This window comes from Tarenaya hassleriana, unplaced genomic scaffold, assembly GCF_000463585.1.
Source record: "Tarenaya hassleriana unplaced genomic scaffold, ASM46358v1 Cleome16, whole genome shotgun sequence".
Taxonomy (NCBI): Eukaryota; Viridiplantae; Streptophyta; class Magnoliopsida; order Brassicales; family Cleomaceae; genus Tarenaya; species Tarenaya hassleriana.
The window spans coordinates 1,774,394-1,788,427 of record NW_010965019.1 but is presented as its reverse complement, the minus strand read 5'-3'; the positions used below and the strand labels follow the sequence as shown (position 1 = coordinate 1,788,427).

The 14,034-nt window shown below is 35.8% G+C and overlaps 1 protein-coding gene across 1 annotated transcript in view; it reads right to left on the bottom strand.

Annotated features, from left to right (window-relative positions):
* Window positions 1-8,156, bottom strand: part of LOC104809481 (lysine-specific demethylase JMJ25) — a 9,576-nt gene extending 1,420 nt beyond the window's left edge. Inside the window, exons 1-12 of the mRNA XM_010535491.1 lie at window positions 7,916-8,156; window positions 6,914-7,428; window positions 6,699-6,814; window positions 6,511-6,610; window positions 6,173-6,305; window positions 6,029-6,092; window positions 5,242-5,941; window positions 4,792-5,121; window positions 4,412-4,711; window positions 4,186-4,258; window positions 4,013-4,098; window positions 3,744-3,863 (exon numbers count right to left, since the gene is read on the bottom strand). Of these exons, the coding sequence (XP_010533793.1) occupies window positions 3,744-3,863; window positions 4,013-4,098; window positions 4,186-4,258; window positions 4,412-4,711; window positions 4,792-5,121; window positions 5,242-5,941; window positions 6,029-6,092; window positions 6,173-6,305; window positions 6,511-6,610; window positions 6,699-6,814; window positions 6,914-7,423 (2,532 nt within the window). The 5' untranslated portion in view covers window positions 7,424-7,428; window positions 7,916-8,156. The remainder of the gene's footprint in view (window positions 1-3,743; window positions 3,864-4,012; window positions 4,099-4,185; window positions 4,259-4,411; window positions 4,712-4,791; window positions 5,122-5,241; window positions 5,942-6,028; window positions 6,093-6,172; window positions 6,306-6,510; window positions 6,611-6,698; window positions 6,815-6,913; window positions 7,429-7,915) is intronic.
* Window positions 8,157-14,034: the final 5,878 nt, after the last annotated feature.

Below are 14,034 nucleotides of genomic sequence, written 5' to 3'. Positions count from 1 at the left end.
GGCCCGGCCCGACCCGTAAATATCCAGGCTTGTGTCGGGCTCGGGCCGGGCTGGCTCGACCCGGTCATTTTGGCACCCTACTCTTAACCCACGCTTCATATTCTTAGTGGATTAAACCTTTTATACTCATTAATTACAATGACTCAAACAAACAACACGCCAATCCAAAATCCAAACCCATATATTAAAAAATATTTTAAAACATCACACGTAATATTTAGATTTAATTTTATTTCTAAAAATATAACTTTTACCCAAAAAATTCACTCAATTCTCGGTTTTCCCACTAAAATAGGAGTGTGAACGGTTCGGTTCAATTAATTTGAATTCATTAATTTCAAATTTTAAGAATTCGTAACACAACCATTATTTGGTCTTAGTAGGTTCGGTTTGATTCAATTATGATTCGGTTTAGCTCAATTATTTCTAATTAAAATTGTATCAAAATATAGATTTGATTTGAGTAATAAATCCAATTACAAAAAATTAATTTAGAAAAATAATAAAAACCTTATTTTAGTTATATAGTTATACATTATACAGAGATGACCATTTGCTTTAATTATATTTGAATCTGGTTATTTCGGCTATAGAAAAACTATAATCATTTAGTTTTTATAACAACTTCATTTCAATTCAACTCGATTTTATTTTGATTCGATTTGGTTTTTTATTGGTAGAAAATTCATTGTTTCAAAAAATCGTTTTCTTGATTATTTTTTATTTAGTTTGGTTTTATTTTTTTAGTTTAGAGAATTCAAAAACCATTCGGTTTTTATATTAGATTCGGTTCTTTAAGATTATGTCTTATTTGATTTGATTCGACTATTCAGTTAATAATAAAAGACCATCCCTAGTTATAAACTATGCTAATTTCCCTACTTAGATACAATATTTATTGTGTTAATCAGTAATATAAGATAAATGGTTTAGTTCGGTTTATTCGGTTACGATTAATGCAAATTCAATTTATTCGGTTACGATTTATTCGGGATCATCTATTTTCGAATTCTAAAAATTCATAACCGGACAATTATTTAATTTGAAAAAACCTCATATAAATACCCACATTTTACAAAATGTGTCAAATAAATATCTAAACTTTTAATTTGATCTAATGGATATTTTAAATATTAAAATATTTGAAATTGATACCTCAAATATTAAATGTTCTAAATAAATACTTCATCTTATAAAATAGATGACAATTTTTAATTTCGAGTGTGACGACGATGTATACATTAGATAATAATTTCTATCATAAAAACGAATCAAAAATTGTAAATTATACTCAATTTCATGAGTTGAAATATTAATTTAAAACATTTCAACATTTGAAGTATCAATTGAAAACATTATAATATTTGAAATATCAATTAAATCAAACTAAAATTTATATGTTTTTTGGGCACATTTTGTAAAGTTCAAGTATTTATATAAGATTTTAGGTAAACTCCATAAAAAATTCTAAACTTGTAAAATGGTGAAAAATAAATTACTAAACTTTTCGCTTAATAAATTTATTCTTAAACTTGAAAAATATATTATTATAATTCTCAAACTTGTAAAATATGTCATTATATTTTTCAAACTAATTTTTGAATCAATATCGACGATGTTTTTACTGACACCAATAAACAAGATTGAGATACATTTTGCAAGTTAGAAATAAATTTGTCAAGCGAAAAGTTTAGTCATTTGTTTTCCACCATTTCACATTTAATTTTTATTTATTTATGAAATAACCAAACCATTCGTCCAACCCTAACTAAAACTATTTCTTTGACAACTTGAAAATTTTACATATTCTTATCGAATTCTATAAGAAATTTTGTAAATTTCTTATAGAATTTTGTAGAGAATTCACCTTGACAATTTGTAGAGATTTCAAAAAACCAAAACATTAAAGTTCATTGCGAACTTTAGTATTCGTTTCCTAGTAGAACTCTATCATAAAGAAATCAAACCATTCTCTCGTGGAATTTAAGTTTTATTGAACATTTCGGTGTGGATATACAAAATCCAACCGAACTGAATAAAATATAAACCGCAATCCGAACCAAATCCGGCCCAAAAAACAATTGGATATGATTTTCTAAAACCAAATTAAATTAATCAAAACCGAAGATGAAAATAGAAAAAACTAAAACCTTTCAAAAATATATTTTTAATAAAAGACGTGATAAGAGTCAAACTGAAAAATGATATAAAAACCGAATGAATATATCTTTACAATCAATATCAACAAGAAACATCTATTTTCAACTTTACAAACCTAAGTAACGTTCCCAACAAGATTTGCTTTGAATGATACCACTTGATAGGACTTGAATGGTGCTATGTAGCGTTTGCAATTGATTGCGATTTTGCGCTTGAATGACTGGCACAATGTATGCCATCAATTGCAAGCTTTTTGGGTCTTCCCTTTGTTTTTTCCCGCATCCACATTGTTTTACACATGAGGATGGATCACCCCCGAGTAGGGTTGGGAAAAAATTCGACGAACCATATAAACCAAAGGGAATACTCTTTGATCTAATATGATCCAAACCAAACCAAACCTTGTTCGGGTTCACTTTGGTATGAGCTTAATCAAAGCCCCAATAAAATTCAAAACCTTTGGAAAAATTACTACGTTTGGCATAAAAATGACGTTTTATCCCCAAGTGAATCACGGAACATTATAAAAGATTTGTTTGCAAAGATTTTGATAAAATGACATGTATACCCTTATTGGGCATCTTCTGTCGGCAACCGCGTGATTTAGAAAAGCCATGGTCCATGGACTCACTGTGGAGACTGAAGGGTAAAATGGTCTTTTCAAAGGGGAATGACTTTTGGTGTACAACCCTCAACTTCGCGTTATCAATGCGTGCTTGGAAAGTATACGAATTGTATCCAAACCGAATCGAATAATATATCATCTCAATAAAATCTGACGTAAAAACTAATCGGGTATGATTTAACCCAATTAAATTAATCAAACCCAAAAATAAATATGAAATAACTAAAAACCCGAACAAAATAGGAAAACAAAAAACTCTTTTATAAAATGAATATTGTTATAAGAAAACCAAAAAAAAAAATCTTAAATTAAAAAATCGGATATAAAACTAAATATACAACTTTCGAAAAAAAACCGGAATATGTTAGCCATTGGACTCTTGTTATGAGAATATTCAAGGCCCTTAGTATCTAAAGGCACATTTTAAATGGTTAGTTAGATGGGCCCACGTAAAAGACCAAAACGCCTTTGAGACCAAGCGCTTTCCATGTGCCAAATAACTTTATAAAAAAAATACCAAATAAATATTTAAAATATTAAATTAGTTAATTGATATCTTCAATATTGAAATATTTCAAATTGATATCTTGAATACTCATGAAAAATATAATAATTCTCAAACTCTGTAATATATCGATTAAAAGACAATTTTCAAAATAAAAAATCAATCGAGATTATAAATTATTCTCGATATATTAATTTGATATATTTTAATATTTAAAATATCAATCAGATCAAATTAAAAATTTAGATATTTATTTGAGGTAATGGTATAATTTTGTAAAATTGAGGTACTTGTATGATATTATTTTTTTTGGTTAGTGATCAACCCCAAGATATGAGGTATGAATTTTTAAACCACTGCTCCATAAAGGCTATGCTTTATATATATATATATATATATATATATATATATATTGCTCTAGAAGAAAAAATAAGAGAGAGAATAGGAAATAACCTCGAGTTTGTCTTCACGAGCCTTGTGGTTCTTGGGGAGTTGGCGAAACTCTTCGGTGAGACGGAGACACTCCTTTATGTTCTCAGGAGAGACAAAGTCCACAGCCACTTTTGTGCATGACTGTCCACAAACAACCAATTCCGCTTCCTACCTTAGTTTTATTTATCATCTATTTCTTGATAAATCAACACAAAAAGGTTATAGATTTTATATTAACACAAAAGCTTTTCAAGTCATAGAGGAGTGAATGAATCATTCATTCATTATACCTTGAGGTTCCGAACCTGGTGAGGACAACCTGCGGGAATAAACACTGCTTCTCCTAGTTTCTGCACAAACGTCCATGGCTCTATCCCTGCATTCAGTCACACAGAAAATACATGTTGCCATGTCCACAACCCCGAGTCAATCCATGTTCTAGCTGTGACGTACACATACGTACCATATTCTGCCTTGAGTTTTCTCTTCTGCTCCACTGTTAAATAAAATGTTTGGTCATGTATGGGGTGATATACCTGAAACAGTATAACCAAATACCTCAAACATATAATCCCACGTTACAAAAAAAAAAAAAAAAAAAAAAAAAAAAAAAAAACTTAAAAAAAAAAAAAAAAAAAAAAAAAAAAAAAAAACCTTAGCTTGAAGGGGTTGATGATTACGAGGGTTACCTTCACGACAGGAGAGCAAAAAGTATGTCTAAATTCTTTAAAATGCTTCTTAAGGTACTCTTCCAACTTTGGAACATCCTCTCTCCTAAAAATGTCCCAAAGGGCACCACCAGTTTCATCTGGAAGTCCATTTTCTTTTTCACTGCCTTCACAAGGCTCTTCACTGCACTTACTGCCTAATCCATCACGACCCAAAAGTTCTTTTTCATCCTGCCTCTTATGTTTTTGTTTCAGAGCTTCGATTGCTGAGATCTGCTCCTCAGAAAAGGTTGCCTCAGCAGTATGCGTCAAGATATTAACCTACACCCATTTAATATATTAGGTGATACTTAACCTCGCATTGTTCAACAAAGATAACGGGTAAAGAATTTGGAGAGTACCGCATCTGACATATCACAGTGAAGCTTTGTCACAGAATCGCCCCTCCCGAGCTCCTCCTTAATGCCATAAGCAATGTAAGTTTTAGGACCTAAATCTGGTTTAAGAAGTCCATCTGGAAGCTTCGCAGCAATGTTAAGGATTCCAGATCTCGGATCAGAATATTCTTGGAAGGGTAATGCGCAGATGAACTCATCGCAGTGGCGGGGTAAAAAGTCTTCAAACTTATCTGAGGGGGGCCAGTCTTTCAGCTTCAGCATCTCCGGCCAGAAGTTACTGTACCTTCTTCCCTTGCTGTAACCTTCAAAGAACTGCCGAGTATTGATTGCCACCTGTATGAGTTTTGGGAAACGAAAAATAGTGTCCATTAGAACGTCTAATATATAATCAGTGTAATCAGTGCAAGACACTACATTGTAGAAATACTGGGAGATTTAAGGAAGGCAATATACCTCACAATTAGCTAAACAATCAATTGCTTTGACCTCTGACATTTTGGAGCTAGTTGCTGAATCCACATTTTCACATAATGCCCGCCACATGACCATCGGTTCCCAGCTCAAACCAGTTGCGTTATCAAGAGCATTTCTAACTATCACCGGTTCACCTTTGGCCCAATGGTCTTGGAAATGAAGAAGCTCTTCTTCCTTCAGAACATCAAATGAATTAGGACAGTACAAGTAGTTGTCCCTAGATCCACCCCTTGAAGCTGCTCTCCTTAGCAAATCAGTCTCCATGCCTGAACATGTGCAGTTTGACCTTCTAGGTCCTATATTGTATTTGGCTAAAAAGGTCCCTGCCTTTTCTTTCAAGTCTGAGATCCATGAACTTGGTAGGATTCGTTTAAGCTCCAAAGCACTATCCCCACAACCACCAAGCTCGACTGGAGCACAAGTGATGCTTCCATTATCATTGGCATTCCACATAATTGGAGCCTTAGCTTCTTCATCACCAGACTCAGATTCGGAAGAGTTCGGTTCCACAGCATCACCGTGCATATACCAGGTTCCTCTGTGCACGAATTGTGACCTCATTTCAGGGCGTTCTGAAAGGCGTCCCTCACGGATCTCTTGGCAACAGCTCAGACAAAGTTCATAAGAACACTTTGGGCAGCTTCGATGCAGATCAACAATAGAAGTTGCACAGTGGTTACTGTAGAAAAAAGTATTTCAATAACACTGTCTATATATCATCCAGATATCATAACTCCTCAAAAACGATGAACGAATAAATGCTTACCAATAGACGCGCTCGTCGTTGGAGCAAAGAGTCTCAGATATGTCAACTTCAGAAGGCAGCACTCCTAAGAAGAAAAGGCCAATTGACAATGAAAAATCATCTTCTAGAAAGTGAAATCATTTCTTAGGAGGAGGAAGATCGTACCTTGAACCTTTGCCTCAATTTCAATCTCTTTCCTCTGTGCTTCGCCTAAGCTTTTCAGAAACGGAAGTACTAACTCAATCAAGTATCGGAGATGATGAAGCCTTTCACAAGTTGTGAGCTCCCTTTTTGATGTCTGTAAGATGTTGGGATTGTCAAATAAAATCACATGTTTTGATTGAATGTATAGTTCTTTATATCACAGATATCAAATAAGATATCAGATGTGGATTAATATCTGAATCCTAAACCAACCCGGGTGCAGAGATACGTAATGGCATTTGGAAGCAGACTGGAAAACCAAGAAAGCGCAAGAACAGATGTAAAGAACAAGTTCATACCTCGATCAATCCATTCGAGTGTAAGCATATGCCACAGTTACAATTTCTGCGGCAAAAAGGACACTTTCCGATGATATCTTCTTGGGACATATGGGGATACCTGTGTAAATCGTAAACAAAGCAAGGATATGAAGGCCTGTTTATTAGAAGACTAACAAAATATACAGATGCAAGGACAGAAGATTAACCATTTCTTTATACATTGCAGACAATATAAGTTTTCCTCACAAAAAGTGCAAATTAAAAGAGTTTTTCTTTCCCCTTTCAAGCATTGATGGCAAATTGCACGATCCCCCATCTGTGCCTGTTCAAAAAGAATAATTGTAGACAAAACATTCAATACAGTTCCCACAATTGTTTTCTTCGCTCACGAGATTTAAGGAACATAAGTGAAACATATCACCTTTAAACTCTTTGTCATGCTTCTGCAATTATCAGAAACATTGTCTTTAAAAACCGAAGCTGATGAGTCTGAAGCAGGTGACTGAGAACGTGTACAGAGACCAGTATCCACATCATGCTCTGTTTCCTCTTCTGAAACCTTTGATGGGTTGTCAGTAATCATGCTATCTGAATTCCTGCTCCTGCTGCGAGATGTTAACTTCAAATTCATGATCACTTCCTGTTCTTTCTCCCATTCATCATCAATTTCATCGTTGCATATGTATCTCCTTCTTACAGTACTCCGCTTCCTTTTCGGTATCCGTTTACCCGCTTCTCCTTTGTCTGATTCAGACCGTTTCCGCCTCTTATCAGGAAGTCTTGGTCTTACAACCTTGCCCGCTTCTTTCTCTTCTGCTACATTTCTATTCCTTTTCGGCTGAACAGATCTGGGAATTCTTTTCTTCCTCACCTTCCAAGAATCCAAGTTCATCCGATCGAAACTTACTCTGCTGGCAACTGCAGTGTGCATCTCCACTGCAACGAGAGGTTTGCCCAAATTTCGGTCAAGCGCAACAATTGAGGTAATATAGCATCATCCTTAAGTTCAATTCAATTCAATCTAAATTTCAGTTGAGAGATTCACTCACTTTTCCCTACGCAAGAATCAGATTCTACACATTATATCAAGAGATTCTGATTGCTTTGATTTTCATCAACCATTTAGAAGACGGAATTTTTCTGCAAAAAAGGCTTCCAAGACCCTAAAAACATGAACACCACCAGCAGAATCGATCTCCAGCGAAATCATTAAAGCCCTAATAATGCAAATCAATGTTCCAAGGGATCAACGAGATTCCACTCAACACGGCCAAAACCTAACGACATTGTAAACACCAAGCTCCCAAAGAGGAAAACAAAAAGAATACCTCAAAAAAAAACGAGGGATCGATTCAACGAAATCAAGCAACACGAACGGAATAGGGGACGGAAATTAACAACCAAAACAGGTCGGAAAGTGCACCTTCGAAGAAATTCCAGCAGAGAAATAACTCAACAAACGATCTTGCCACGGATCGAACCCTAGAATTCGCTGGAAAGCCTCTGGCAAGGTCCCGCAATCAGAAAACCTAGAAACTGTGTGTAAATAGAAGTCAAGGATCAAAGCGTAGCGATTTTCCGTTAATTTCCACGGAGAATCTTCCAGGAGAGAATGAATTCTGTGGGCTCGGAGGAAACAGAGTTCCACACCTTATAAACTGCCTCGTCAACCAACCCTCCCTTTGCAATCCAACTACAAATAAAAATAATATTCTAACCCATTTTAACTTAATAAATAAAAATAATAAGAAAAAGAAATAGAAAGATTTATTTACCGGAGATAATCTTCTGCATATCATTAAAAAAAAAAGGGAACACGAATCTTTAATGTATAATAATGAATTTGATATTGTGATCTGTATAAATACACAGAGAAAGAATGTTCAGAAAAGGAAACGCATATAGCATTTAACATTTACATTTTTTTTATGCGTTTCAATGGTAAAAAAAAATCCAGAAAGCGTGACTTGGTGATTTATTAGCTTTTAAAGAAGAAAAGGTAAACATTCGGAAACGAGAAAAAGGCAATATAATATTTTTTGGCAGAAAATAAATTTTCTTTGGTAGGTTGCATCCAACGTCCGTCCATGTTTATCTAAAGGCAACCATAAATATATTTTTGTTATTTCCAAAAAATCTTAGATATTCAACTCGTGAAATTAATTAACAAAATTCTCGCCTCTCCTTGTCTCGTTCTCTATCATTGGTCTTTCCGCCTCACCCTCCTTTTCCGTAGAAATGGTGATTTTGGTTAACAATCGGACATATTGAATGTAAAAATGGAATAATTATGATTTTTTTAAATCCAAAATAATTAAATAAAAAAATAATTTTTTTTGAAAAAAAATTACAAATAATCCAAGTCATACCGAATCAAATCGATTTTAGGATAAAAATTTAATAATTATAATTTTCTATAATTGAAATAAAAGAATCTGAATCGAAATTCGAAATGGTTCGATACCTTTACTCACTTAAATTTTTAAGAAATTGAATAGGTATTGATAAATTATGTTTTGAGATCGGGTATTCTAATCTTTTCAACATTTACCATGAGACAAATCTTTGAAATATCTACTCAAATTCTATTAACAATTAAATTAAGTTTTTTCTGACCAAATGCTATAAATAATGTTTTAAGTGTTCATTTTGTACAGAACTAATCAGAAAACAAACTCACATGTATCTGAAGCTCTTAACGATTATTCTTACTCCTTTATCACCCCAAGTTTATTAAAATATCCTCTGGATAAGAAAGTTGCTATCTTTCAAAATCTGAAGTTTCTCCAGATATACTTTGTTATTTCCTTTTCCATCTTTCTTCCCGAATATTCTCTCCATTATGAGGTTTCAAGATGGAACAACAAACATTTAGAAACATTTTTCGGTTCCTCAAATTTTCCTGACAATGTTCCTCACTTTCATCACAAGCCTGAGTTTTTAACAGAATATAAATATAATTCATTAGATCATTTAAGTTATGAGATATATGAAGAAAAGTATGGAGACAATTTCGCCATTTGGGTTGCAGGTAAATGTACCTAGTCAAGCTTGAAAACGTGTAGATTAGGGGAGAATGTTCAAGCAAACACATAACAAGATTTCACCTAAATGTAAATGTACATAGCTCCAAATGCACAAGCTAATGTAGTACACAACCAGTAGGATACAGAGTCTGCACATATAGACCATAAAAATTCAGTACAGTACCATACAAGACGAACATAAATGCAAAGATTCTGAATTTTTGGTATCATTTGCAATCTCGTATCTTTAGGCTTTGCCCAGGTTTCAGATACTAGTTTTATATGATAAAACCAGATCAATTCAACAGACAACAACATATTACCTCTACATATAAACTCAACACAAGCTACCTGAATGAGGTAAGATGACATAAGAATTTGGACTCGAAATCAGAAATGTACCAAACCTGTGCCTCCATAACCTCAGGAATATAAAGATCCAAACAATTAGCATCGTGATTATCATTCGTAGTAAAGTACTTCAAAGTAGCTCTCTCTAATGAAGAATCACCGAAAATTATGGTCTTTCACCAGAAAAAAGTATTTCTGGAAGAAAGTAACTCCTGCATCATTTGTATTCAGGAGTGACAATATCCAGAGGATCTCATCATCAACAACAAATTGATATTGTCTTTGTCATCTATTCCTTCAGTGTTCAAACGTTTTATCATCTATATGTTGTTTGAATATAAGAAACTTTAGAAATCTGATGGTTCTCAATATCACCAAAGATTTTTGAAAGAAATTATAAAATCAAATGTCATATTGAAAATTATCGAGTTCAAAACGAAAATTTCCAAAATCTAGATAGTAGTAATCTGGATGAGATACGAAATGAACAAAACTCTAAACAAGAAATCATGCATTTTGTAGTCAAATTCCAAACAGGAATGTATGCAGTGTAAACCCAAAAATAAGAAACAACAAGAAGATAATATTGTAATGGAAGTAGATTCAAAATTATCATAGATCATCAGAACTATATATATATATATATATGTGGAATTCAGTTCTTCGCAATATAAATACATATTCTTCCGGAGGTGGAATCAAACGAAATCGATCAAATGAAACACGAAACCCATAAAGAGAGCGTAGAGAGATTCGAATCTTAACACAATGATTTTATAGAAATACAATGTAGAGAGAGAGCTAGAAATTATAGTCTCTCTTTGATGAAGAATCTCTGGAAATTATGGTCTTTCGCCGGAAGAAAGTGGTAAAGTAGCTCATGCATCGTTTGTATTTAGGAATGACAATATCCAAAGGATCTCATCATTAGACAACAAATTGATATTGTCTTTGTCATCGATTCTTTTAATGTTCAAATGATTTATCATCTATATGTTGTTTGAATACAAGAAACTTTAGAAATCTAATGGTTCTCATTAGAAGCACTAAAGATTTGAAAAAATAATTTTGAAATCACAAATCATATTGAAAATTATCGAGTTCAACACGAAAATTTTCAAAATCTATATAGTAGTAATGCGAAAAGAATAAAACTCTAAAAAAGAAATCATGCATTTTGCAGCCAAATTCCAAACCAGAAATATATGCAGTTTAAATCCGAAAACAAGAAACAACAATAAGATTGTAACGACACGAGACCGTTACGGAATGATAGAGTTGTCCCAACACACCAACACGGGATCTTTTAGCGTGTTTTGTCCTCACTCGCATACACCCCGGAAAGTGCTTTCCAAGAAGTCACCCATCCTAAGACTACTCCAATGTCAGCACGCTTAACTTTGGATTTTTCTCGAGATGGACAACCGAAAAGGTAGATGCATCTTGTTATTATGAGTAGCTCAATTAATTCATTTTAAGTTATCTTAGATTGTGTAGTCCCATACCTACACAGCCATCGGATCCCTCTCATTTTGGTGCGTCTGATTCATCCCTGTACCCCTTAACCAGAATCTCGTCAGGAGTCTTCGACTCCATTGTCCATGCCTCTCGCACCGGCGATCACTCCTCACCTTCCTATGGTATCCTAAGTTGTCATAGGCCCACCAGCTTCCACCTGGTTCGTCCTCGAACTACACCGTACTGGGAGAGAATCGGCTCTGATACCATTTATAACGATCCGAGACCGCTACGGAATGATAGAGTTATCCCCACACACCAACACGGGATCTTTTAGCGTGTTTTGTCCTCACTCGCATACATCCCGGAAAATGTTTCCCAGGAGGTCACTCATCCTAAGACTACTCCACGGTCAGCATGTTTAATTTTGGAGTTCTCTCGAGATGGGCAACCGAAAAGGTAGATGCATCTTGTTGCTATGAGTACCTCAATTAATTCCTTTAACTTAGACAGTGTAATCTCATACCTACACAGCCCTCGGATCCCTTTCATTCCGGTGCGTCTGATTCATCCCTGTACCCCCTACCCAGAAGCTCGTCAGGAGAGTCGTCTATTGTCTATGTGTGACAGCCCAGGGTACCGCAGGAGGGCGGGGAGTGATCGCCGGTGCGAGAGGCATGGACAAGGGGCGGCTCCTGACGAGCTTCTCGGTAGGGGGTACAGGGATGAAGCGGACACACCGGAATGAGAGGGATCCGAGGGCTGTGTAGGTATGGGACTATACAGTCTAAGGTAACTTAAAGGAATTAATTGAGCTACTCATAGCAACAAGATGCATCTACCTTTTCGGTTAGCCATCTCGAGAGAACTCCAAAGTTAAGCGTGCTGGCTCTGGAGTAGTCTTAGGATGGGTGACCTCCTGGGAAGTACTTTCCGGGATGTGTGCGAGTGAGGACAAAGCACGCTAAAAGGTCCCGTGTTGGTGTGTGGGGACAGTTCTATCATTCCGTAGCGGCCTCGGGTCGTTCCAAATGGTATCAGAGCCGGTTCTCTCCCAGTACGGTGTGGTTCGTGGATGAACCAGGCGGAAGCTGGTGGGCCTGTGACAGCCCAGGGTACCGCAGGAGGGCGGGGAGTGATCGCCGGTGCGAGAGGCATGGACAAGGGGCGGCTCCTGACGAGCTTCTCGGTAGGGGGTACAGGGACGAAGCGGACGCACCGGAATGAGAGGGATCCGAGGGCTGTGTAGGTATGGGACTATACAGTCTAAGGTAACTTAAAGGAATTAATTGAGCTACTCATAGCAACAAGATGCATCTACCTTTTCGGTTAGCCATCTCGAGAGAACTCCAAAGTTAAGCGTGCTGGCTCTGGAGTAGTCTTAGGATGGGTGACCTCCTGGGAAGTACTTTCCGGGATGTGTGCGAGTGAGGACAAAGCACGCTAAAAGGTCCCGTGTTGGTGTGTGGGGACAGTTCTATCATTCCGTAGCGGCCTCGGGTCGTTACACTATGCCTCTCGCACCGGCGATCACTCTTCGCCCTCCTACAGTATCTTAGGCTGTCACAAAGATAATCTGCATACATAATGGGAGTAAATTCAAAATTATTATAGATCAACAGAACTATCTATATATGTGGAATTCAATTCTTCCACTACAAAAAAAATGGTCATTTCCAACGGGCAAATCCGTTGGAAATGACCAAATTTCCGTTGGAAATTAACGTTTCCAACGGATTTCCAACGGATAAATCCGTTGGAATTTCGTCGTTAGAAAACGGTTTCCGTTGGAAAACCGTTGGAATTTTCAACGGAATTTCAACGAATTTTTCCGTTGGAATTTTCCAACGGATTTCCAACCGCAATCCGTTGGAATTTTCCAACGGATTTCCAACGGATTTATCGGTTGGAATTTTCCAACCGAATTTCCAACCGATATCCGTTGGAATTTTCCAACGGAATTTCCAACCGCAATCCGTTGGAACATTCCAACAAAAAATTCAAAATATATTCTCGATCCCGACCCCGGCCCCGACATCTATCCCGATACCGATCCCGATCCCGATCCCGACCCCCGGCACCGATCCCGATCCTCCAGCCCCGACCCCGATCCCCCGGCCCAACTCCGACATCTATCCCGATCCCGATCCCGCAACTCACTTCCCAGTAGGTCACCCATCCTTCCACTGCTCCAGCTCAATCCTCCTTAACCCTGGAGTTCCAATTGACAATCATCCAACTGCTCCAAGTTAAACTTCTGATATTACATAACATTAATATATATACATATATAAATGTTTATACATATAAATATTTATATACATACATACATATATACATACATATACATATATATAAATATTTATATATATACATACATATATATACATATATATAAATATATGTATATATATATATAAATATTAACGTATGTATACATTCGAATTCATATATATATATATAAATATTTATATATATGTATATGTATGTATGTATATATGTATGTATGTATATAAATATTTATATGTATAAACATTTATATATGTATATATATTAATGTTATGTAATATCAGAAGTTTAACTTGGAGCAGTTGGATGATTGTCAATTGGAACTCCAGGGTTAAGGAGGATTGAGCTGGAGCAGTGGAAGGATGGGTGACCTACTGGGAAGTGAGTTGCGGGATCGGGATCGGGATAGATGTCGGGG